A 24828-nucleotide genomic window follows, 5' to 3' on the forward strand; every position below is an offset into this window, starting at 1 on the left:
TCACGAGGATGGAGCCAGGCTCTTCTCAGTGACATCCCTTGACAGGACAAGGGGCAATGGGTGCAAGCTGGAACACAGGAGGTTCCACATAAATATGAGGAAAAACTTCTTTACGGTGAGGGTAACTGAACACTGGAACAGGCTGCCCAGAGAGGTTGTGGAGTCTCCTTCTCTGGAGACATTCAAAACCCGCCTGTTCCTGTGTGATATGGTCTAGGCAATCCTGCTCCGGCAGGGGGATTGGACTAGATGATCTTTCGAGGTCCCTTCCAATCCCTGACATTCTGTGATTTTTTTAGAAGATTTTTTTGTAAGCAAAAGTAGGTTTGATGTACCTGTTTAATACCTGCGGCCGTACTAGAAGCCAGAAATCGTGCACTGTTGAAGGACAGGGCAGACACTGTGCCTTTGAAAAGATCCTGTGTAAGTTTTCCCTTTTCTTAGAGACCTGCAATATTGAGCTGTTTCTTGTAATTTTGCCTGGCCTGTTTCTTTTGGGGCCTGCTGTCTTGTGAGCCTTTCATTATAATCTTCTGGATCAAGAATGAAGCCTTCAGGTGTGCAATGGAGATCTTTTGTTTTTTAGGTGCACCCTCTTCACCTTTGAATCTGTGGAAAGCCTCTTACTGTTGACTTCAGTGAAATCTAGATCAGACCTTCAGTGACTTGCATTTAAGAAACACTGTTCCTTCAGGTAGCCCGTTCCTTTCTAAAAGCAGTTGGGTGAACAGTAGGAAGTATTTATGCTAAATACAAGCTGATGTGACAGTATTATAAGTCTGCATATTTAGAAGTAAGTTACCTAGAATAGCATTGGGATAAATGCATTGTGTGCCCTGTTGTGATTGCTTTGGAGTAGCCCACTGTTCTCCTTTGATTACACCAAAATAAATATGAACGTGTGAGGTGGTGTCATAAATATCCAGATATTCTTGTTCTAAGCTTGTGCATAATGCAGTCATTCAGTAATGCAGGAGTGTTGGAACTGCTTTATATGGATTTAGTAAAGGTAATTGTTTGTGGGGCTGGCTGGTGTGTAACCTGTCTGAGCTTCCTTTGTATGTCCCATACCAGCATAAGAGGTGTGTCCCAGACTCTTACCAGGATCAATAACGGCTGCTGCAATGCAAATGCTGAATAATTTTGTACCAAGTAGTTACCGGCCAGCTTGGGATAGAGGAAACAAATTGCGTTTGAAAAGGGCTGGTGTGTATGCTTTTTATCAGATCTGCTTAATAGTGGGTTTTGGGTTTGGTTTTTTCTTTTTTTCAAGCGCAGCATCAGGATCTTGGCTTATTGGATGCAAATGTGTCTGTTCTGGTTTTTGTCAGAATCGGTCTGCCCTGGTAATCTGGGAAATAAAAGCCAATCTTCTGGGGGAGGATTTATTGTAATTCCCATATCAAAACTTGCCCTTTAGGTTTATGTGGTAATAATGTCAAACCCTGTTTCTTATCTCTTTGCAGAAAGGATGTGTTTCTGAGGGATCCCCAGCTCCAGGGGTGTGTGGGACGCTCCAAGGGGCAGGAGGTACGTACAGTGAAACTAGGGGTACCCCCTTGCGGCAAAGGGACTGTGGTGGATTCATGGTGGCTGTGTTACGGGTGTCTCTGTTAGTATAGCAAATAATTATGCTACAAGAACACCGGGGACTTCATTCATATGGGAAAACATAAATAAGGATTTAATGATAAGTTCGACCAGAATACTTCTCAAGAAACTTATCAGAAAGGGGACTTTTTTCACTCGGGAATGTACTGTATGTTTGCCTGTGCTTTAGTTACTGCTGAAAGGTCCCTTTCAGGATCGCAGCTCTCCTGTGTTACACAGTTTGTGTGTGAGGGGGTACTGGGCTTGCTTTCAGAGATGTTTGTATCTTTTGAAAGTGTTGCGGGACACCTAGAATAGTTTTTTTTTAAAAGCACATGTGCTTGTTGGTTTAGACACACAGGTACTTTTACGAGTGCTGTTAGTTGCCATAGGGATCTTCAAATAACTTTGAATGACTGACTCAGTCGTGTGAGCCTGAGAAGAAGCAAGGAAGAAGCTGAGCAATATTTTTTATTGTGAGAGTATGCTTAAGCGGTAGGGGAAGATGGTCTTGGAATTTCAAGGACTTTATTTCATGGTCATTTGAACAGTTCTCACTGTAGCACTGACACTGTCACAAACCATGTTCAATATCTGAGAGAACTCAGTGAGGCAGAAAAGGATCTTAAAACATATCTCTCCCCTGGGCAGCTCTTGGATTCCAGATTTGGGATAGCTCAACACCCAAGTTAGCAGAAGGTGCTGGCACTGCAGCTGTGGTTGGGTCCCACTGATGATCCATGTAGTTTTATGTCAATAATTTCTGTTTAGTTTGCTTCTATACAGCCAGGCTGAGGACCCACGACAGTGCCTACAACCTCTGATAGCTCAGAGGTCAACTTGTCCAAGGCCAGAGTTAGCTTTCTTTTTCTTAAAGAAAGACAAAGCAAGCAGAAGCAAACCTATTTGCTCTTTCCTGTTGCTCTTTAGAATTGAAAGCTAACATGATATTTCTAACAATCCACCCATAATAATCTGAAAACAAGAATTCTGATCTCCTATTTGTCTTCTTGTAATCTTTACTTTTTTTTGGCATAACACTTTGTCTTCTTGTAATCTTTGCCCACCCCCCAAAGCACATAGTAGTAAAGAAAAGAATGTGAGTTAAAAAAAAAATCTCTTCAGGTATTCCACTGAAGTTTATAAATATTCTCTGCTTTAAGTTCAAGCATTAGTTTCCTGAGTACTACTTGATGGCATATTTGTCATGGAGAATCAGGAAAAGATTAAATTTCTATCTTCACAGAAGGTTTCAGCCTAAAACTGGGCATTTCAGTTTCCTCAGAATTTTTATCCTCTTTTAGCGCTAGTGTACCTCCTCCAGCAAGCTTTGTGGTGGAGGTAAAGACCACATCAAATTATCTTAAAAAGCTTAATCTAATTTGTAAGCACCTAGCAACTACAAAGTGTTTTCTTTACAGTTTGAAATGTAAATAATCCCATAGTCTGCATGTATGTTAGTCATAAAGGTCTACTGGTGTGCTAGTTTGAGGTTTTAATTTACCTTAGCAGAAAATTAGTTCATGTGTATTGTATAATAAGAAAAAGATTGTAAAAATGATGGTTTTTGTGAGACAGTCTAAAAATGAGACTGTGCCTGAGGTTTTGAAAGGGTGCAACTAAAGCAAAAGAGACATCCAGCCCGTGCCTACTGGTCTAAAATGAACTATGTAAATAAAACTCAGCTGTCAAAGGTACATTGTACACTTCTTACTGTGTAATTTTGATTACTTAAAATACAAGCATTGCTAACTTTTTCTTTTATTTTTGGAAAGAAAACTTTGGGCAAAATGAAAAAATCAGGTTTAAGCAAAATCTCACAGTGGGAGTTCTGTGGTTTGTTTTTTCATGTATGAAGCCTTAAAATCTTTGTTATCAAATAGGCACCAATAAACGTTGAAGCAGGTCTGTATTCTGTTAAAGCTTTCAAAAGCCTTTGAAGAAAGTTACTTTGGGAGAACTTGCAATTTATGCACTCTGACAGATGACTCCTTTAACCCCCCCTCTTTTCTGCTGCAGGAAGCAATTCGCTCGTAAATTTGCCTGTCTCTGCGTATTAAGCTTCATATCCCTCATCAGAGTAACTTACAAGTTTTACAAACGCATAATTTATTTATTTTTTTAAAAACCTAAAACCAGCAGCGTAGGCTGCCTGGGAAACCTGCCTTGGTTTTATGCTCCTGGTGGTGGGAAGGGAGGGTGCCTTGCAGTCAGTTTTTGCTTGCTGCGAGGCCCTCGTGGTCTTTTGTCTGGCAGCCTCACCGGGGCTTTCATCACCTGCGGTCATGTAGTTGTGCACTGCTTGTGTTGGGGAGGAGGAGAGGGTGGCGGCAGCACGGATGGGTGGGAGATGGCAAGCAAAGATAACCCTGGGGAGGAGAATAAAGTGCAATGAAAACTGTGAGGAAAACGATGTGGACACTTTGTGTGTCTGGGGAGTCATGAAGAGAGTGACAGGATTAGGCCAGGAGGACCAGTACTCTTCTGGCTTTCTGCAGGGAGAGCCTGGAGACTGTGGTGCTAACGATAATTTCTTGTGAATCACAAGGATCCCAGCTATAATGCTGACTGCTGTGGGTGTGTCAGTAAATTCTCCTATGGTTTTAACCTTCATAGAGAAGATAAAGATAATTCCATTTAGCAATTTGTGTAATACTGAACAGAATTCAGAAGTTGCACAACACAACTATCTATTACAAGAAAAAACAATTTCAAAACCAGGGTTGCAAAATTGGGAATTTCCTAACTTTGAAATTCCAGAATTTAGATAGCTTGTGCAAGTATTGCACATACAAAATGCACACTTGACTCCAGCTTTACCGTGACTGAGGGAGAAGACACTGACCTCAGTGTTTTTGATGATGTGTTTTATTACTTGTAAAAAATATAATTTGGTACTGATAAGGGTTCATGGATTGACATTTGTGAAAGATGACATTTTATGTTCACAAATACATCTTTGTGCTTACTTTGCATCTGTGTCCTGGAGAATGGGAAAGATGGCAGTCGTCTTCCTATTGCTGGGTTCTCAGGTTCTCCCATTGCAGGGCTAGCGTTTTTCATTTTTCTAGAAGGTGGACCGGAGCACTGTATCTTTGATACCCACTGACACAGGTGATGTGAGAACCAGATGTTTCTTGGTCTTCGTAACAGTCAGGGTATAGCCATCGCAACTCCTTGCTTTCATAATTTGTGCTAGTATTCCCTGTTAGCACCTAGGCAGCCTGAAATTTTTCTAACAGTTTTGCCTTTCTGTCTGTTGAGAGAACAGAAACTCTTCCTGTTTCTCTGCCTGTGCACTAAAGTTATGCATGTCAATGGGAATGTTCACCACTCTGAATTTCTAGCTGTGCTTTGCCAGACTGACAGGAGCTCTGTTGATTGTTTCTTCTAGAATTGCTGTGTTCTTAGTCACTATAAATACAAGCATTATGGAAAACTCATGCAAGTAGTGTACATGCAAGTAGTGTACGTATTATTTTGCTCCAGTTTGTCATTATACAGTGATTTAAAATCATCAGCAGCAGAGTGCCTAAATTAAAATTACTGGTTCAAATTTACCTCAGAAAATTTTCAGTGGTTTTACAGAAAATAGAAAAGTAGACCTGTGGTCACTTTTAATTAGAGTTTAATTATGTAACTAAGTGTTTCAAGTTTTTCTGCTTTACTTCTTAAATGTTCTGGTTTTCAAGCACATTGTGGCTCATTTTTAGGAGTAAAACCTAAAGCATTAGGAGACCTAACTTTCCAGAAATGCAAAGCTCTCAAATCTAATCAAAGCCAGTGAACACTGATGGAGCTGAACTAATTTGGAAATTAGGCCATTGTCTGGGCCTCCCCCCCCCCGCCACCTTGTGTTATATAAAACCAGGTTCATATTAGATTATGGATGACTTCCCAGTGGATGTCAGTGAAGTAGTTATTCCACATAATTTTCAGCACAGGGAAGGGATGACGGGGAGAGAGTAATTAAACTGAAGGCTAAATTAAAGGACAAAGTCCTGAGTGCATTTTCATCTCTATTTAAACTAATAGGAATGAGAACAAAGTGGATCTTGCACGACTGGACATGTAATGTTCACAGTAGTCTGTCCCACCTACTTTTTTAACATGCAAAATTTTACCTTAGATCGACGAATAATGTCCCACAAGTCAAATTTACTAATGTGAAAAAGGACCTGTCATGCAAACCTATACAGTGGGAATGAAAAGACAGATTTCTGCTTTGTGTGGCCAGAGCAATTCTCTGGCCACACAGCAAAGTAGGCACTAACGAACCCAACCAGACCTTTTGTCTTCTTCAGAAGGTAATGTAATTTGTTTCAAATTTTTTTGTCATTTTGCATTTTCTGAGGTAGGTGGGGTAGGCTAAGAGTTTAACTGTGACTGTAGGGAGACTCAGGACTTTCCTTTACGAGGGCATAGATTTGCTAATCCTATTTTGAAGTCCAGAAAATTTACAGGACTTCAGAAGCCTTCTCAAGCCTTTTCTGGAGACATCTTTACTGTATGGTATTGTGCATAAAGGATTGCTTATACTTGGGTCTGGTACTGAATAATGATGTTCTGGCTGTCTCTTTAAAAGAAATGAAGAGTTAATGGGGAATTACTGCCTGGAGTCTTTTCAGTAACAAAAGGTGGCATGAAAAAGAAAGAATTAGCAGTGTGTAGAAATAATGGCTTAAAGATCTTTCTTCAAACTGCCGTTTTCCCCCGGACATTTCCATTAAAATAAAATTGCTAAACTGCCCTTGAACTACTGTTCACTCTCCAAATACTTACCTGTAAAGCTATTTGCCTCAGAATACGTTTGTGTGTTACCTTGCAACTCTGAGTGGTCAGAGCAAAACGTGGAATTGCTTATGTACAGTGATAAACAGGAAGGGTACAAGACAAACAAACCTAGTAAGCTTAACTGAAAATATGATGCCTTAAAAACCAAAATGATTTATGTAATCCATTATAAACAGTTGGATCTGATCCAAACTGCTTACCAAAAGTAAAAAAATATAAAAAATTATTTAAGTCACATGTTCAGCTTGAGAAAGTTGTGGCGTTGTGTGGATTTTCTTATTAGACAAAAGATTTGTAGGAACAAAAGAGATTTTTCAGGTTTTTTTTTTTTAAACGTGCCTGTAATCATTTAATAAAGCAGGTGTAAAACCTTCTAATGTATTTATCGATCTTCTACTCAACCACATTACTTCTGTGTTTGTAGCAGATCCATTGGCTGCACTTCCCAGACGTTCCTTGCCTCTGCCTGCTTAAACCCAGGGCCTCTCTCTCCCAAACACACTGTCAGCATCAGGCTTGTCCTTGGAGATGTTCTGGCTGCAGCTTCACCTGTTTTTTTCTGCTGTTCTGCTCAAGTGCTGCCCCTTTCCTCTTGAATGCTACTAAGGATTTTGCAGCCCTCCCTTGCCCTCATGTTGGATAACCTCTAGGTATTATGATTGTCTGGGATTGTGGCGTGTCTCTTAGTAGTGTCACACTAGCAACTCAGGCTGTGGCATGGCATAAATCTAGCACCTTCTGTGCCCTGCTGCAAAGGACAATGTGCTTTTCTCACACCCCTCACTGCCCCCCTGCACCCCGAGTGTACAGCCCTCGAAATGTATCCATATACAGTAATCTAGTAATTGATGAATGCACTCACTTCTCCTGGTAAATACTTGCATGATCCTTGATGTAGGAGTGGTTGTAGGAAGACAGGAACAGTGGAGACTCGTGGAAGATGACGTAGAAAGCAGTGGGTGGTTTTGTTGATCGCTGAGGACAGAGCTCTTACTGTGCCTGCGAGTAATGGGTGGCTCAGAGATGGAGTGACTTTCATAGGACTGTCTAGCAGTTTTAGTATTTAAGTATTTTCTCCCTTTATTTTTGTATGCAGTGCATTAGCCCCTTTGTTTCTGTAACTGTATTTCTTTCTACCCCTGCACACCCTGAGTGCATTAGTAGCATGAAAAGACTTTGCTAAAAATGACACTTCTGTTTGTAAGATCCCAAGCAAGGATGGGAGATGCTGCAGGTTTGTATAACAGATGCTTCAGATGAATGCTACGCTTCTCATGTCCTTTGCTCTCTGAACTTAGCCACAGTGATTTTTGTTATCTTTATTTATGAGAGAGGTGAGATTTTCTTCAACTCACTATTAAAAGTAAGAAAGTACATAAACTAGAGTCGAAGTTTGTTCATTAAACATAAGTGACAGTTCAAAATATTTATACTTGGCATTCTAGATTGAAATAATTGCTTTCAGTTATTGCCTGTTTGCCATGTAATGTGTGGCTTGTTTTTAAGAATTGTATTTTCACCAATTAATGTAGTCTTTATCCAAATTAAGCTATGCAGACAGCTGTAGAAGTATTGCAAGATCAGTGCATACAACGTGCTATTTTTGGCAGTACTCAGTTTGCTTTCTTTTCTACTTCTTGCTCTCCTCCTCTCTCCACAGCATCATTTATTTCTGCAACGAAACAGAAGAATGCGCTCAGTCACACTTCTCAGCAGCTCTGCAGCCTGTGGAGAGTGTGGGCAGTGTCTGTATGCAGCATCCTGGAAAATGTGCATTCCCTTGAAGAAGTGATCTGCTGAAAAGCACGTACTTGTACAGTTGTTCCAGCCTGCCTTGTTGCACTACTCTCAAGGTCTGAGATGCCTGGTCTCTAATACTCCCTGGGATTTTCATTTCTGCTGCCAAAGAAACGTTACCTGCTGCAATTATCCAAGGAGCCCTGAAGAGCAAGGATGATGAAGATGGCTCTGTGTGCTTTTTATGCAGTTTGGGTCTTGTTACTGGAAGTGGCAGTAGCATTTGGCCCAGTACCTAGGATCACTTGGGAACACAGAGGTAAGAAGAGGAACTTCAGTAGTGTAATATGGGACATCACCACAACCTCAGGGTTTCTGTGGGGAAACCTCAGCCTCAGCCTCAAATCTGTTGAGGAGGCTGTATGTTCTTCCAGCCTGCTTGCTGCAAGTTTGGTCAGGTGCGAATTTGGTCAGGTGTTGCTGGCTGTGCTCAGCTTATGAAGTGCTTAGGACCAGAATATTTGAAAGTGACTCAGACACTGGGTTAGCTGACTTCAGATCCTTCAAGCAGTTCTAAAACCATAGCTTTTTAAAGGAGGAATTTCGAATTTGGCTTTCTCAGCTGAAGGATCTTGCAGCTGAAGCTTACTTCAAGAGAAAAACCCAATATATGTGTTTTGTTTTAATAAAATTATTTTTACTTTGAGTCTGAACATATTAGCAAAATGCACCCTTCCAGATAATAACCTTTTATGCTTTTTCAGACTGAGATGTATTTTTATACTAAGCCATTCTCTGCACTAAATAAATCACCAGGTGAAGGAAAGATAAGCATTTGGCCCTCTTCTGGCAGCATTATATGGTGCTGAGAGTTGAAACAGTCTTTTTCACGGAACACAGCTTTCCCTGTATTTGAATTGCAGCAAATATTCATAACCTTCCAATACAATCAGCAGGAGTCAGCAAATGTGGCCCATAGAGAAGTAATAAGGATCACAGAATCCTTTAGCTCTTGGTTTAATAATTTAGTCTGGGTCTGAGAAGATCTCTAGAGCAAGGACTATAGAGTAGTTATTTGCTGCTGTTTGTGAATATCCTTTTTTTTTTTCCCCCCCTTTTCCTCCCCGTACCTCTGCGTGGCATGGATGCTTCAGATTTTACAAGGTTTCATGTTTGGGTCCTCCTTTACTACTAGTTAGTTAGCACTGATTACTTACCCAAGTGTGCTGTAACCGAACAAAACCAAAGTAGTATATGTGCAGTATGAAGAAGCAGCCTTAAGTATGGATGTTAAATATGGAGCAGTCATAGTGTAGGAAAGATAAATGGAGATTAAGAATGTAGTAACAATAAGATAATTTATGAGATGACTGTCGGAAGTGTTTTTCCTGTTTATTGGTATAGCAATTAGTGAGTTGCTGCTGTCGCTTTTCAGCAATAATGGTCTAGACAATGTTTGTCGTTCCTGCTTAGGCTCCTTGATGCTCCTATCGTGTATAATAGTTAAAATTCAGCAAGTTGCTGTTTAATTACAGTATTACGGTAATCCAACTGCAAACCCACATCCAAATTGCTCAAAATAAATGGAATTTATTTTCATTCCTGCTATTTTTCCCTGTCTCTGTCTGCTAAAGATTGTTGCATTTAAATATGGGAATCCTACTTTAAGTAGGAGGGGGAACTTAGTTCAGTGGAGGAATGAACATGTGGAGTTGTATGAACCAGTTCATCCATTTGGGGAATATTTTCCTGTTGAATAAAAGACTTTAAAATGACATGCTTGAGAATGTAGTTTAATGTTTCCAGAGTATTATAGTTGAAAATGTGCAATTTCAAATGTTAGAATTGCTCCCAATTCTACATAGTTTTCTGCCTGTGTCTTAAAAAGCCATGCTTAATTAATCTTGTGGTAGTCTCTTGCACAAAATACAGTCTCCCAAGCTTTCAGTCATTTTTCCATTATGATTGTACATGCAGAAGAAATGTTCTTGTATATTAGTAATTTTGTGTCATCTTTCTCCAAGCCATTCCGTTCCAGTCTGCATGCTTCCTTATTCCACTGCCTTTCCCCCCGCCCCGTGTCTCCCTCTCTCTCTTATTTTTCTCCTTTTCGTCTTGATTTTCCCTCATGTTATTTCTTTCTATCATGTGCATTTCATTGCTGGTCTCCACTTCAAAATCAGCTTATTGACCCTCTGTGAATGGTTCCTTTTAGGTTCTGTGTCTTCTTTCTGCTATGGTAATATGCTGAAGTGTCATCTTTTAAGGTGCAGGAGTTTTTGAGAGATTTGTTTGGGATGGTTGCAAGGGATATGGTGACTGACCTGATTTTCCACAATAGGTGGGTACATGGAAGGGAAAAGGTGAGGAATGACCTGACAGTGGATGTGTAAAATGGAAGGTTAGAAAAAAGGGAATTAACAGGTAGAAAAAAAAATAAAGGAAGACGTGAGTTATAGGAATCACTGCAAGAGGAAATACTTAGGCATTTGAAATTGAATGAGAAAGCAGAGACAAGCGGTTTTGATGTTGCTGATGGGAGCTGCTGTTTCTGCTGAACCCAGCTTCTGAGGGGTCTGTCATCTGTTACATGGGTTGTCTGAACTAACCTTTGTTGTTTTCAAGATATCCAACAGCTGTTAGACAATTTAGAAAAATGACCCATAAAGTTGACCCTAAGTGGTTGTGTTTCTTCATGTGGTGCTATTTTTCTTTCATTTCAACAGAAGTCCAGCTAATACATTTTCATGAGTCAGAAGTGTCAAACTATTCAACCTTGCTGTTAAGTGAAGACAAAGATGTTCTATATGTAGGAGCCAGAGAAGTGATCTTTGCATTAAATGCAGTGAATATTGCTGAAAAGCAGCACGAGGTATGCATATTTCTCCATGTAAAAATCGTACTCCAAATTTGACTTAATTTTCTGATATCGGTAGCACTGCACTTTAGGTGGTAGGTACCTAAAAGAGAAAATCCTCTGTGTGTTTTATTATCAGGAGTGGGCCGTCTTCTGTTAATCTGAATCAGAAGGCAATCTAATCCAAAAGAGAAGCAAAATTGGAGCTTGCTCAGGAGTGGCAGGCTGCAGACATGCTTCAAATTAAATGAGGGCCCTGTCCTTTCGGTTTCATCTTCTGTTTTATGTCTCTAGGTGTGTCTGCACAGCAAGTGGTGGTGCAGACACGTCTGATCCCGCTTGCTCAGAGAAGTACTCTGGATGTGCTGATGCTGGCTTCTCTGAGTCGGTTAGACCATGCAGGTGTCTGTTAACGTTGTATTACTTCCAGTCCTTCCCAGGCTCCTGTTTCTCATCCCATCAGCAGCACAGGCTGACAGAGGCGCGGCACGGAGTCCCACCCAGGGTGTTTTGGAAGATGCTCATATGATTTTTAGTCTGAACAAAATGTCCACGGGTGGTGGTGGGCGATTTCATCAGCATATAAAACTTGTTCTATGAGTGCATGTAACTGTCGTTGTACTTCTCTGTATAGTGTAAATTGGTCCAATAAGTCTTCTTTGATTTCCCCGCCCCCAAGTGGTTTTCTTTCAAGTGTGAATGAAATTGGGAAGTACTTAAAATTGAGAAGTACTTAAAACAGTTACAGCTGCATTTCCCTAGTGCGTATGGTAATAGCAACTTCATTAGCAATTTGAGGGCAAACATCATGATGAACCCAAAAGATAATAGCAGTGGTTTAGCCCCACTTAAGGCACATGCATTCGGAAGTGTCACCTCCCCAGGGAAGAATGGCTTTGAACCTTTGAAAGCTGCTTGCAAAATGGCTTGCATTTGCTGCAGATAGTTTTAGGATTGACTTTTTGTGTGTGATACTGCAAGATTCTTAGACCTTGCATTGAATTAAAGTGCTTTGAATGTGCCTTTTTATTGCTCGTTTTTTCACTTAGTTACACTGGAAGGTCACTGAAGATAAAAGGACTAAATGTGCAGTCAAGGGCAAATCAGAACAGGTATGTACTTTTATTGAACTTTGAGCAAGATGTTACACAGTTCGCTTCAAGAGGAGTGATGTTAAAAGAAGGAAGGCTCCAACTGTTTGAAATGAAAATTTTCAAAAATCACCTAAATTCTTTAATTAACTTGAGCTTTAGAAACTGCAGCATGCTTAGTCTTATTTTTTTAATTCTTAGTTCATTATTTCTTTCTGGTGAATATTACTTGAATGTTTGAAAATCTGAACACACCCTGATGTGTGCTTAATGTTACAAGTTTTTCCATTAAAATGATAAACCAATATTACTTTCACGGAGATAATTGATAGCAACTGTTGTGTTTTGTTATTGCAATAATTCCTCTCTGGCATTTGATTTTACAGAATGACTGATAATTTTGTTTGCTTTGCTTTAGGGCATAGGGTTTCTTTATTAGCCCAGTGCTGTTCCACCAGTGTCTTTTTCGCTACCTACGTGTATCCCTGTTGTGGTGCTCAGCAGGTGTGCCCCTTGCAGCAGCACCTTGCTGGTGTGACCCCTCAGACAGCTCCCTGGCACCTGCGCAGCCTGATCTCCTGCCAACTCGGCAGTGCGGGCAGCTCCGCCCCTGGGATCTCTTGGTGTTTCTGGGAACAACAGACTCCTCACAACTGCCAGTGCGCAGGCTGGCTTGCTTATTTTGTCTTTCTGTGGAGATAGTTTGCTTGAGGTGATTGACTGTATGTGGATGTACCTTTCCGCTTGTGTAGCACCACTTCGTTTAGTGATATGGTAGGATGAGGGTTTGCTGGGCAAGACTGATGGTCAGGCTTTCAGCACAGGTTTGAAAGTGGAGGTCTGCAAGCCCTGCGAATACAAAAAGCAATCCTCCTCTGCACTTGCAGGGATTTGGCATGGGCACCCTTGAACCTGCAGCCTCTTTGGTTCACACTGTTATTAAACCCCAGGTGCTGCATCCAGGGCTGATAGACATCCTGCATTCATGGGGCTTCTCGAGGTGGCAGTGGGCTCTCTCTCCCTTGGCTCAGCTTACTACCTTTCCTTCCACTGACAACCATCAATACATTATCCTAACAGGAGGTGTGGTGGGTATTTAAGGGCCATTTCCTCCTTGCCTGCCTTTTCAGGGTGCACTCAGAGTGTTACTTGTATTCTTCAGGTTCAGTTGGGATTACTAGCAAAAATGTTCACGTGCAGCCATGATGAATATGAGATGTGAATTTCTGTCATGTGCACATGCATACAATTTAGTGGACAGTGTGTGCATCTCCACCAGTCCTCTGCAGAGATTATTGGTGTTAGTTAGAAGGGATGTTAGACCTCATAAATAGGTACTTTGCCAGAGCTTCAAACTTGTCTTTTTTTTTTTTTTTCCTGCCCCCAGTTTAGCAAGTCACACTTACCACTAGCCATGCTTTTTCCTTACTGTACTCATAACCTTTTACTAGTTATGCTTCCTTGAATGAAAGAGCAATTGGTATCAAGGACTGAAAAAAAAAAGGCAGATATAGTTAACTTTGTGGCTAATTCAATGGTATTAGAGTTTTCTCTCTTAAGAAACAACCTTGACTGTCACTGACTGTTTCATCTAGGTTTACAAGGGGTGACAAAGTCTAAAACTTACTCCATGTTTAACTAGTCATTCCCGTGGATTGGATGTGTCTTTGGATATTGTGCTTTCATGGAACAACTTGAGATGCACCCTGCTGAGCGTATGGTACTTGGTCGTGCAACCCTGATAGGTATACTAAGGCAGCTGTGCGCTACTGGCTGTAGGAAACCAGATACTGCAGGACTAGAGCTCCTGGAGATCGCAGGGAGATGGAGTCCCAGTGGTGACTGTGTCACCCAGCCTTACTGGTGTGGTGTGGTTATATAAGTAGTGGCAACAGATGAGCTGACAGCACAACTTTAATTGCTTATTTATGTTGGAATGTGGAAGCTATGGCTTATTAGTGGCCATTTTCTCATCCTCTATTATAGACAGAGTGTCGCAATTATGTGCGTGTCTTGCAACAGCTGAACGATACTTTTCTCTACGTGTGTGGAACTAATGCATTTCAGCCAACGTGTGATTACCTGGTAAGAATGTACATGTTTTGACCCAATAACAACTGTAACTTAAAAGCATCTCATTTAAACAATGAGTTAATTTCCATTCCCAAAGACTGTTGCAATTTCAGTGCCAGTCATAACATTTGGAGCGTTTATTACGCTGTCCTACAGTAATGATAGAGTTTGGAAATAAACAGTACTGTTCCTTTTTCAAAGTGCTTACTGAATTACTGATTCATCGTCTTTAACTGTGGATTTACTTTTTCTTAGCTTTCATAATTCTTTGTGTATTGTGTGCTAGCGTAAAAACGACATCTAAAACTGAAATTACATTCTTTGCAACTTCCATCCATTACCGAATATCCCTGAAATATCTTAGATTCCTATCTCTGCTTGTCTCTGCTTCTGGCTATGCCAAGCTTCATAGTGCTGAATGCCTCAGAGTGAAGTCTCGGCGCAAAATCAAAACTCCCTTTTCCCGCTGCTGACTCTTGTATCATTCTCCTTACTGCACCTCTTAACACTTCTGAAATTGAGAAATCTTGTAATTGTTTCTTTTTTGTCTCCCCTGCCTGCAAGTCTGCCTGCCATCACCTCTGGAACATTGCCAGAAGTCAGTGCCTTTAGCCTCCAATGTCTTCATTACACAGTATGACTGATGACTTCCCCAGTACTGTGGCTGCAGTCCTCCGTCATCTTCCTGATGCTCATTCCCTTGGTTTTTAAGGGATTTATAAAGCAGCAGCTAAAGTACTCTGTCGCTTTTTAAAATTTAGTTGGATTGTGCCCCATCTTACAAATTTAACAGGATCTTGAAAATTGCAAAATTCACTTCAGAAAGCCTTCTTGATTTGTAAAACTCCATTTTTGTGCAGGCTAATGCAATAATTTCCAACTCTTTCCGTATATCCATTAACTTCTCTGTCCTTCCTGCTGTTTGGCTTTTTTGGGTGTTTTTTCTTGAGGTCTGCCTGGATTTAACTTCTCATCTTCTGTTCTTTTCTGCTTCCGCCCTCACAAATCATAGGATCACATTTCCTCTCTTGTCTGCTGGACTTGATAGGATTTTCTGAAAATGCATATGCCTTTTATAATAAATCTTAGAAAAAAAAATGCCTTTGGTGCTGGAAGGTGATATAGTCCATTATTTAGCGTTGATTTTTCACTTACCTTTGCATGAGTCAAGTGGCTGAAAGAAAAAGTGCTTACAGTTGTTTTGTGGCTTTCAACTTAATTTTTTGCAGAATTTGATTTCATTTGAACTTGGAGGTAAAAATGAAGATGGTAAGGGCAGATGTCCATTTGATCCTGCTCAAAGCTACACATCTGTTATGGTTGGTAAGTTCAGACTTTGCATACATCATTATTATGTGTAGAAGTGTTCGATCTTTTCTGCTGTCATTCTCCAGTCTTTCAATCTCAAAATAGTAGATTGTATCTGTATTTTTACATCTTTACAGTGTATCTAGATAGACATTAAAATACTTATGTAGTCAACCTTAGCATGTTTCTTAAAAGGAGAACTTAAAACTCTAGGCTGTTTTGGAAGCAACTTTTAAAATGCTAATTCTTAAACTATATTTTCAGGTCTTTAACATACCTAGTCCAGGTAGTCTAAATGTACTTTGGCTGCCCCTGTGGTATCAATTACTGTCATTTCAGTAGATTTAACAAGTAGAATTTTTTAGCTGTTTTGAAGACATATCCATGAGACAGAATAGGGAAGTGAGATACTTATTGCGCTTATATTACTGCATGGTTAGACACCACTGAATCTTGATTTGGTGAAACCAGAGTTCATGGCTGTACCCTGGTGTCACAAGATCATAAAAGAGAAACTCGAAGTAACATGAAACAGGAAATGAGAAAGAAAAGAACACCCTCACTGTATTGTTGCCTAAATTCTTAAAAGTTGAGTTTGAATAATGGTGGCATAGAAAGAGAGTAAAATCATTACTTGCAAAACTTCTGTGGCGTTTCTTAAGTAAATTTGCATGTTTGTTTGTAAAGTGTAGGTTTACATGTTAACTGTTAAAATATCACAAAAACAATGCTGACTTTTGCCAGTCGCTTGTGTTAGAGCAATAATAAACCCAAGTGTGGAAGTGTTAGCCTTCAGAATGGTCAGAAGAAATGTAAACATAGAAAACACATCTGGGGCAATTTAGAGGAAATGCATGTTTATCTTTTCTTGTGGGAAGTTTAAGCTTACATAGTCTCCTGAAATATTTATGTACCCTTTTTGGTATCCAGTGCATAAGGTCTAAAGTATTTGTTTTTGTGTTAAAGATGAGGAGCTTTATTCCGGGACTTCTTACAATTTCTTGGGAAGTGAACCTATCGTTTCACGGCACTCTCATCAGAGCCCTCTGAGAACAGAGTATGCAATACCTTGGCTTAATGGTAAGTGGGCATGAGAACTGGCCCAACTAAATTGGTTTTCTGTCTTCAATATCGCACTAACAGACAAAGAGTTTTAAGTGTCTTATGTGGGGTAAAGGACAATTATTTAATGTCTCAAAGAGAATGGATTTTGTTATACTGGCGTACACTGACCTGTAAGTGTGTGCCCTTGTGTGCTATCAAGAGATTTTATTTTGAAATTTCAGGATTTTTATTAGCATTGACAATGAAAGCAACTGCAAGACATAATAGAGGCTTCCACTTGATGTTAAAGAGCTACAGTTTATTTTATACTTACTTGCTCATCCTTGCAATAATGCAGTGTAGCTATGATACGGTAAGGAAGAGAATGGTTTTGGTCTCTTAACAGGTTTTCAGTTTGAGCTGATCATGGTTCCTGAAGATTTCAGTTCCTGAATTTCAAAATTCACCAAGTTTTGTGAATGCTCAGACGTTTGTGGCTTTCTGCTAAAAAGGAGCAAAATAATGAAGTTAGCATATTCCAAAAGATGTATTATGTCCAAAAAGTACAGGAGACTGAGTTTTGTAGCACATGCTGTAGCGATACTGTCATTTTTAGTGTTTCAGCTAATAGCTGAAATAGAGGAGAGGCGGGCAAGGGAGGGTATATCTCCAGGCCCATTAGAAAACCATTCTGGAGTGTGGACTGAAGAACGTTGAAGTGACAAGATGTCAGACCATAGAGATCTCTCAGGTATCTTACTGCTTTCACATAGGGTTTGTAGTTTTGGTTTTTTTTCCTCTATTTCTATATTTTTAGAAATGCTGTATTTTTAGAAATGCTCTTCACAGTATGAACAGCAAACTGTGTAGGCAGGTCAGTCACTGGAGAGCAGGTGAATGCAGTGTGAGGTCTGGGTTAAAGAGAACTCCTAGAGGGTCTTTCAGAGAATCAAGTTAGTAGTCTCACGTATAATACAAATTCTTCCCTTTGTCTCTGTAGAGCCCAGTTTTGTTTTTGCTGATGTGATAAGAGCAGATCAAAACAGCACAGATGGAGAAGATGACAAGATATACTTCTTTTTCACTGAAGTGTCTGTGGAGTATGAATTTGTTGGAAAACTGATGATTCCAAGAATAGCTAGAGTGTGCAAGGTGGGACATAGTTCAATTTTTACTACTTCAGTGAGAATTACGTGTGTGTGTTAAAAAGCATGTGTTATTGTGGCCTTACTGTCGATTAAATGGAAGTGGTCGAACTTGGTGAATCTTGGTGAATCACCGCTTTCAATCAGTTCTTCAGAACTGAGAAAGCCTAATGGGAACAAATACTTGATTTAATTTTGCACAATGGTGAAATTTCAGTACATGTGGTAGTTTTGTCCACCCCTGCGGGAAAAAGACCAACCACCACAAAACCCAGCACAGAAAAAGTGTCTCCCCTGGCTTTCCTTTTTATTTTTCATTAAAACGTTTAAGTACAGCTCCCTGGGAAGAACTGACTTTGGTTGGAGCTAAGAGGGTAGGATGTTTGTCAAGTTCCTTTCAAGTAGCTGTGTCCAAACAAAACTGTAGCTGTGTCCATGGCAGAATAGCTCTTAACTGTGGTGTAGCAGATGGGACTTCCATGAAACTGTTAGAGCCTCAAGGAAAATGGTCACCAGCAGCCTGATTCTGTCTCACTTGCTGTGTTTAAACGTCAGTATGTTAGGCTGATTCAAGTACATACTCGGGAGCATTGGTTAAAAATCTTGCTCACAAAAGAGTGTTTTTTTCAAGTAGGAAATGTTGATCTAGCAAAAACCTTTTCAGTGGAATGTATCAATTTCCCCAGGGTTTTTTTTTCCTACAGGAAATTTACCTAGCTGTTTCATTTTGATGAGGGTGAAATGTTTTATTTTGACTTTACTGTTTTATATTTAAACATGGAAGTCAAAACATCAATAACAAGTCAGTGCCCTTGGGATTTCCATTAAACAAGCAGCTGGAGGCAGGTTTACATGGGGCTTATTATTATGGCCCTCTGCCCACTGACAACTTGTGCATGCTTTAAAAGGGGAGTATCATGGAATACGAGAGCTTTATTGCTGCTGTTTGTTTGAAATGGGAATCCATGGCAGGTTGCAAATCTACAAGCAAATCTATAGCAAAATGCAAATCTATAAGCTTTTATACTTAGTTGTTTTCATAAATTTTTCAGCTTTCCTTTAGTACTTTGCATAACAGTATTGGATAATGAACGGGAAATACTAATAATGTTCAAATATGCCTGCTTTTTGTATAGAAGTAACAGAGCTACAGCTCGAGTATCAAATATTTTGAAACATTTCCAGTCAATATATCTTTACTTCTTTAAGCCTTGGTACTGCAAATCTGTAATAAAGGTGGTAACTGCTTGCAGGATCAAGCCATTGCTGCATTTCTTCTAATGAAATTATTAGTGTCAGGCAAGTTTAAATGCATATTGCAACATTAGAATTTAAATCACAGTTTAGATGTCACAGAACACATGCAATGTTACTTATTTCTCTTAAGGGACAGCATAATACTTCCATGCTTATTTTACTTCTTCTAATAAGCAGGGTTTTTCTGCTCATCTGAATTGTTCAAGTGTTGCTGAAGTATGGTTCTTTTATAAGTCTCATATCTCATCTTACTTCTATGTGTTGATAGAAACCATTCTGCATTATTTTTGTTGAATCAGCTAATTTTCTTGTGGCTTCCTTACTTTTCTGTTTGTGAATGTGTTAACCTGTTTTGATGTTGCTATAGATGAAATGTTACAAAAATAATAGGGCTCAGTAATTTCACGCTGTATAGCAGTGGTTCTTAAATGCAAAAATGATGCTCATTTTCCTCACAAACACCTTTTTATTTTTTTAATATCAAAAGAGGGACCAAGGAGGATTAAGAACCTTGCAGAAAAAATGGACTTCCTTTCTCAAGGCCAGATTGATTTGTACCATCCCTGATAAGAATTTAATTTTCAATATTATCAATGACGTTTTTATTCTCAAGTCTCCAACTTTGAAGGAACCAGTGATATATGGAGTCTTCACCCCACAACTGTAAGTGTGCTATAGCCTTCTCCTTTATAAGTACTTCTAATCTCAGTTGGTTACTACAAGTAATAATTACTCCTATGTTTTTTTTTCTTCCTGAACTTTTAGGAATAATGTGGGGCTGTCAGCAGTGTGTGCATACAATCTGTCTACTGTAGAAGAGGTTTTCTCAAAAGGAAAATATATGCAGAGTGCTACAGTAGAACAGTCTCATACCAAGTGGGTACGATACAATGGGGAAATTCCTAATCCTCGACCTGGTGCGGTAAGTTTTTGTAATCTTGGATCTGATGAGTAGTATTTTTTTAATGCTCAGGAGTAAAGAAACTGGAAAATATTAGATAACCTTCTAAAGCTTAGTATTAGTTTACCCTTATCTGGATACTTTTTGTTGTAGAGACTTTATAGAAAAACACTTAAGTGATTTATTCTGAACTTTGTGTCTGGGAATCAATGCGGGGTTCTAAAATTTATAATTGAGTTATTTGCTGGCTTTGTATTTTCACTATTTTGTTACTAATTTTCTAGCGGTGAAATCAATGTCAGTATACACTAGGAAACATAAATACTTTTTAGTTCCGATGAACGGAAGTATAGCAATTGTCACATTGTCTCAGTAGGTTCAGCAGGTTTATCCAATACTATGCATTGCTCTGCAAACTAAAATGTTCATAGTGCTGCGTCTCTTTCACACTATTCTTACTTTCTCATTTTCCCTGCAGTCCTCTTGTTGCTACTGCTGAATGATGTGACAGTTAAAAGTAGTTAAGAAGCATGAGAGTCCAGAAAGAATATTTTCCTAAAATGTATTTTGCATCTGAAGCTGAGGGATTAGTACATTGCAGAAGCCGAAGTGCTATGAAACCTGAGGACCTTCCTCAGTAGAATGGGTGTAATGTAAAGGTGTGCTTACTGGCCAAAATAATGCAGAGAAGAAAATGCATGTAGCTGCTGTTAATTGTCTGTATTTTGTACAAGTAAATGGTATAATTTGGTTGTTTTTTTTTTTTTTTTTTTTTTTTGGTTTGTTCCCCTACCCTGCTAGTGTATAAACAATGAAGCCAGAGCATCAAACTACATGAGTTCTCTGAATTTACCAGACAAAACATTGCAGTTTGTTAAAGATCATCCTCTAATGGATGACTCTGTGACTCCAATGGGAAACAGACCTCGACTAGTAAAACGAGATGTGAAGTATACCCAGATTGTAGTAGACAGAGTCAGAGCACTCAATGGTACCATATATGACGTTATGTTCATCAGTACAGGTGAGTTCTGCAAAACACTTTTTTTTAATCATGCACTTCTTTAGGCTGAAATATGTTCTAAGAGAAACTCTTGAGATTTCCATATTTAGTGTGCTTTTACATCAGCTGGTGTTTTCATTAAAAAGTAAAGGGCCATGGTGAGTAAGTGGAGAATCTTATGTGCTTTGAAAAGTGTTGCAGGAAGAGAACTGCAAAACCACAATGAGTGCAGCAAAAACACACATAAGATAATCCGTAAGTGGTCATTCTTTGTCCCAAAATGTTATTTCTTGCTCAGAGCTCCTATGATGGCAGGTTTAATGGTTGCCAATGGCACAGAGTTGTCTGAAGTCTTCAGCTGAACAGCAAGCAGATTATTGAGACAACTTGTAGCAATTGTGCAATTTTTTCCTGCCTTTTTATTTTAAGGATCTTACTGAAATATATTGCTGTGTTGTTTCAGACCGAGGAGCCCTGCACAAAGCTATCAGTTATGAAAATGGAATGCATATTATTGAAGAAACACAGCTTTTTCCAAACTTTGAGCCAGTCCAAACTCTCCTGCTTTCATCCAAAAAAGTAAGTGCCATAAGCATCACAGCAATCATCTCATTTTGCTCTCCCACAAAACTTCTCAGTACCACCTTGTAACCTTGTCATGACAAAAGAAAACTGTCAATTGTGCACAGAGCCAAAGGCTGAATCTGTAACTCCTCACGCTGCAGCAATATCAGTATTGCCAGTTATGTTTCAGTGTGTGTGGTAGGTGGCAAGCTTCTGAAAGTCTGTAGACACGGGGAAGGTTGTGGTGGGGGGCACAGGTGTGCACGTCTTCACTTGGATTCCATGCGCAGAAGCTGAAAGCTGTAATGTGTTTTAAGGTACCAGTTTTCAGGTTAGGAGTAATGTAAAAATCCTGACCCCTTGTGGCCATTGCAAATCCGTGAGGAAAAATCTGTGGGAGTTTAGCAGAGTGGTATATCTTTCTGAGGAAATAGACCTAAGACGATAGAGCAGTCTTGTCTAGCAGAGAGGCTCATAATTGTGTAACTAATTGGTTTCTGCTGTCCCAAATCTCGCAGGCTCCTGCATGCTAGATGTATTGTGAGAGCAGTCACGTTGGTGCGGCTGGGGGTGAGGACCTCTGGTGAGGTCCTTTTTGCCTGGTGGGGCACCAGCTGCAGCTCCAGTTGCGGGACGCAAGCCATGCTGCAGGCTCCAAACCCAGCGGTTGTTCTGCACTATTAATCAGTCGCTGGGTTTAATCCTGGAGTGGCTTTGTGACAGTGGGAGGGTAATCACTGTGTGTACTTTGTACACTAGTTAGGCTTCTGGCCTTAGTTACTCAGACCTGCAGATCCGTGAATGTCTATGAAATTATTACCCTAAGCAGTGGCTTGGAGGATCAGACCCCTCAACTGGTGAAATTTTGGGGTTTCTTAAGGAAAGAATTACTCTTTTGAAGTGTCTGGTAGTAATACTGGCATTCAGTAGCTACCTAGTGATCAGTAAATACTCTGCAGCTAGGGATTTAGGAATACTGCCAAGATATCTTAGAAAAGGCTTTTATTTGCGTATGATGTTTAATAAAACTTTGCATGCTAACATGATCAACTCAGTGGAAGAGAGCTTTATGCCATAATTTTTTCAAGCTTATCTTGCACACTTATTTGTCCTTTCCTGCTTATAATAGAAAGAAGTCTTGAGAGCAGAGTATACTTTTAATAGACAAATGAAAATCAGTGATTAAAAACTCCCGTGGTCATAGATTTCAGTAAAGATATTTGTATTATTTTTGTATGATGGATCACACTGGCAACTTACTATATATATATGTATGCAAGTGTGTATATGTGTTGCGCGTGTGTGTATATATATATATATATAAATGTTTACTGATTTCTTGTGCTTTATCTGCAAAGAAAGCTTCAAATGCTATGACAGGAGGTTTCAGCACTTACCCTGTGATAGAAGATAATGATAGATAACTCTCCTACTAAATATGCTAATGCCCATTTTTCTAATTGTGGGTAAATTGTAGGATCATTCATACACTAGCTTAATTATGGTTCCCCCATTCCTGGGGAGTAGAAGGGAAGGGCTAGGCATTACAGCCGGATACCAAAGACACGTGATCTAGTAGTTTCACCATACACTTGGTAGCCAAGGCTAGTGTAGAAATAATGGCACTGAATTTATATGCTCTGAATCCAGGTGCCACATTCACAGTTCCTCAAGAATAACATGAAAGGGGACAGCATGAGACATGGCATAGGAGCTGCATAGGGAATGCACTGTCTTTTCGCAAAGAAACTTCTCTTAAAGCTTAGGTTTGAAACAGCTTCCTGCATGGTGCTGTGGAGAGTAATAGCTTGTATCTTCTGCAAGGGAAAATTTCCATGTTGCTAGAGTAGCTTTTGACACATAAAACTAACGTTCAAAACTGAAGCAGTGCTGCCCACTGCATTCCCACGAGAGCAGTGATCCTTTTCAGTAATGAGGAGTTGTAGGTTGGGTCAGGTGCCAGAGTGATGAAAACTGTATAGTCACAGTACCACTCAAGCAGGGATTACTTATTCTCCCCAGCGTAAAAACACATTTGTACCTCCCTGGACATCACAGTAGCAATCAGTCAGTTGCTACTGAAGTCATTCATAGAGCTGGTATTGTGATTTGTGTAGTGGCATCCCATAGTAACGAATTAACCACACGAGAGTAATAGTTGTTACCCTGATGGTGGGCTTCAGACCTCTCTGGAGTCAGAGTCCTTTCTGAAGACATTATTGCAGTAGTCTCCAGGCTCTTCCCATATACCTTTACCTCGTTTGGAGCATGGTGGGCAGAGTCAGGTGAGCCTTCATTGGAACATCATAACTTCTGCTTGACTGAAAGATGTGTCTGGATTTTTAAAAAATGGTCTGCTCAGCTCGCTGTGTGTTCTCTGAACTCATGGATGTACCAGCTGGGAAACATTCTGAGACACTACAAACCACGCGCAGTGTTGCACTGTTGGCTTGGATGTTAATTAGCAGAGTGCTAGAGAGATGAGCAGCGCTCGGTGCTTTGGGGGAGCTTTCTGGCAGAGTGGGAAGCTTTTCCTAGAAAGTTGTATGTCTCCACCACCTCAGACTTCCCTCTGTGGGCCACTCCAGCATAGTCCAACACTAACCTAAGTTAAATTTCAGGATGAACAACTGCATTTGAGTGTATGTCTCTGAAGTTTGATTCTCTTTCAAAGTTTATCATCCAGCAGTGCCAGCAGATTCTTTTTTGATCCAGTTTTGTCTTTCATCTTCCATTGTCAAGAGTTTCCTTGAAAGCTGTCTGTACACTTCGTATATGAGATGGATCCAAACTTATTTGTGCTTGGTCTTATAGTTTCCTCTAGAGACTGCTGTTAGGCAGAATGCATCATTCATTAGCTTAATTTTAAGACAGACTTCCTCATGATCATTGCATTAAAGAGACTAACCTGTTCTGAGTTCTCATGGCAAAACCTCCTTACATCCTTAGTGAAGGAGTGACAGTGAGCCCCAAAACCTAAATTCAGCCCTAAGATACCCTGTTAGTTGTTTCCTTGAGGCTGTTACTCCTGTCAGGATCAAAAGCTTGCACCACAAACATGAGGTTTTTGAGGAATGTTTCTCTACGCAAAATCTTTCTTGGATGTCTGCCCATCACTTTGTGACCATAATCATCCTGCTGGAGTCAAGCAGTCTCACTGCAGACATGAGTACATTTCTACATACTGAGATCTGTACGGCTGCAGTATAGGAAAAGCCACTCTGTGCTTGGATCCAGCTCATTTGCCATGACAACTATGGTAGGGTGCTGATAAATCCACTCAGTATTCTGCTCAGGAGGAAGCCAACCTACTGCCAAGGTGGAGTGTGCTTTTCGGCTTTGTATGCATAGCATCTCAAAAGGACTAGAGGGTTGGTCACTGGTGGGTTTGGGTTGCAGTACAGGACCCTTTCCTGAGGCTTTGCATAATAATATGTAAATTCACAGTGTACCTTTAGCCACCA

The 24828-nt window shown here is 40.0% G+C and overlaps 1 protein-coding gene across 6 annotated transcripts in view; it reads left to right on the forward strand.

The window, feature by feature from the left end:
- The window catches only part of SEMA4D (semaphorin 4D), a 102883-nt gene that overhangs the window by 58781 nt on the left and 19274 nt on the right, over window positions 1–24828 (forward strand). For all 6 annotated transcript variants that reach the window (XM_068423246.1, XM_068423247.1, XM_068423241.1 and 3 more), the window contains exons 2-13: window positions 1467–1530; window positions 8045–8440; window positions 10848–10993; window positions 12028–12090; window positions 14056–14154; window positions 15372–15465; window positions 16417–16530; window positions 17495–17646; window positions 19384–19559; window positions 19662–19818; window positions 20599–20821; window positions 21264–21379. In XM_068423246.1, coding sequence (XP_068279347.1) covers window positions 8338–8440; window positions 10848–10993; window positions 12028–12090; window positions 14056–14154; window positions 15372–15465; window positions 16417–16530; window positions 17495–17646; window positions 19384–19559; window positions 19662–19818; window positions 20599–20821; window positions 21264–21379 — 1443 coding nt within the window. In that variant the 5' untranslated portion in view covers window positions 1467–1530; window positions 8045–8337. The remainder of the gene's footprint in view (window positions 1–1466; window positions 1531–8044; window positions 8441–10847; window positions 10994–12027; window positions 12091–14055; window positions 14155–15371; window positions 15466–16416; window positions 16531–17494; window positions 17647–19383; window positions 19560–19661; window positions 19819–20598; window positions 20822–21263; window positions 21380–24828) is intronic.

Source organism: Nyctibius grandis, chromosome Z, assembly GCF_013368605.1.
Source record: "Nyctibius grandis isolate bNycGra1 chromosome Z, bNycGra1.pri, whole genome shotgun sequence".
In the NCBI taxonomy this organism is placed as follows: Eukaryota; Metazoa; Chordata; class Aves; order Nyctibiiformes; family Nyctibiidae; genus Nyctibius; species Nyctibius grandis.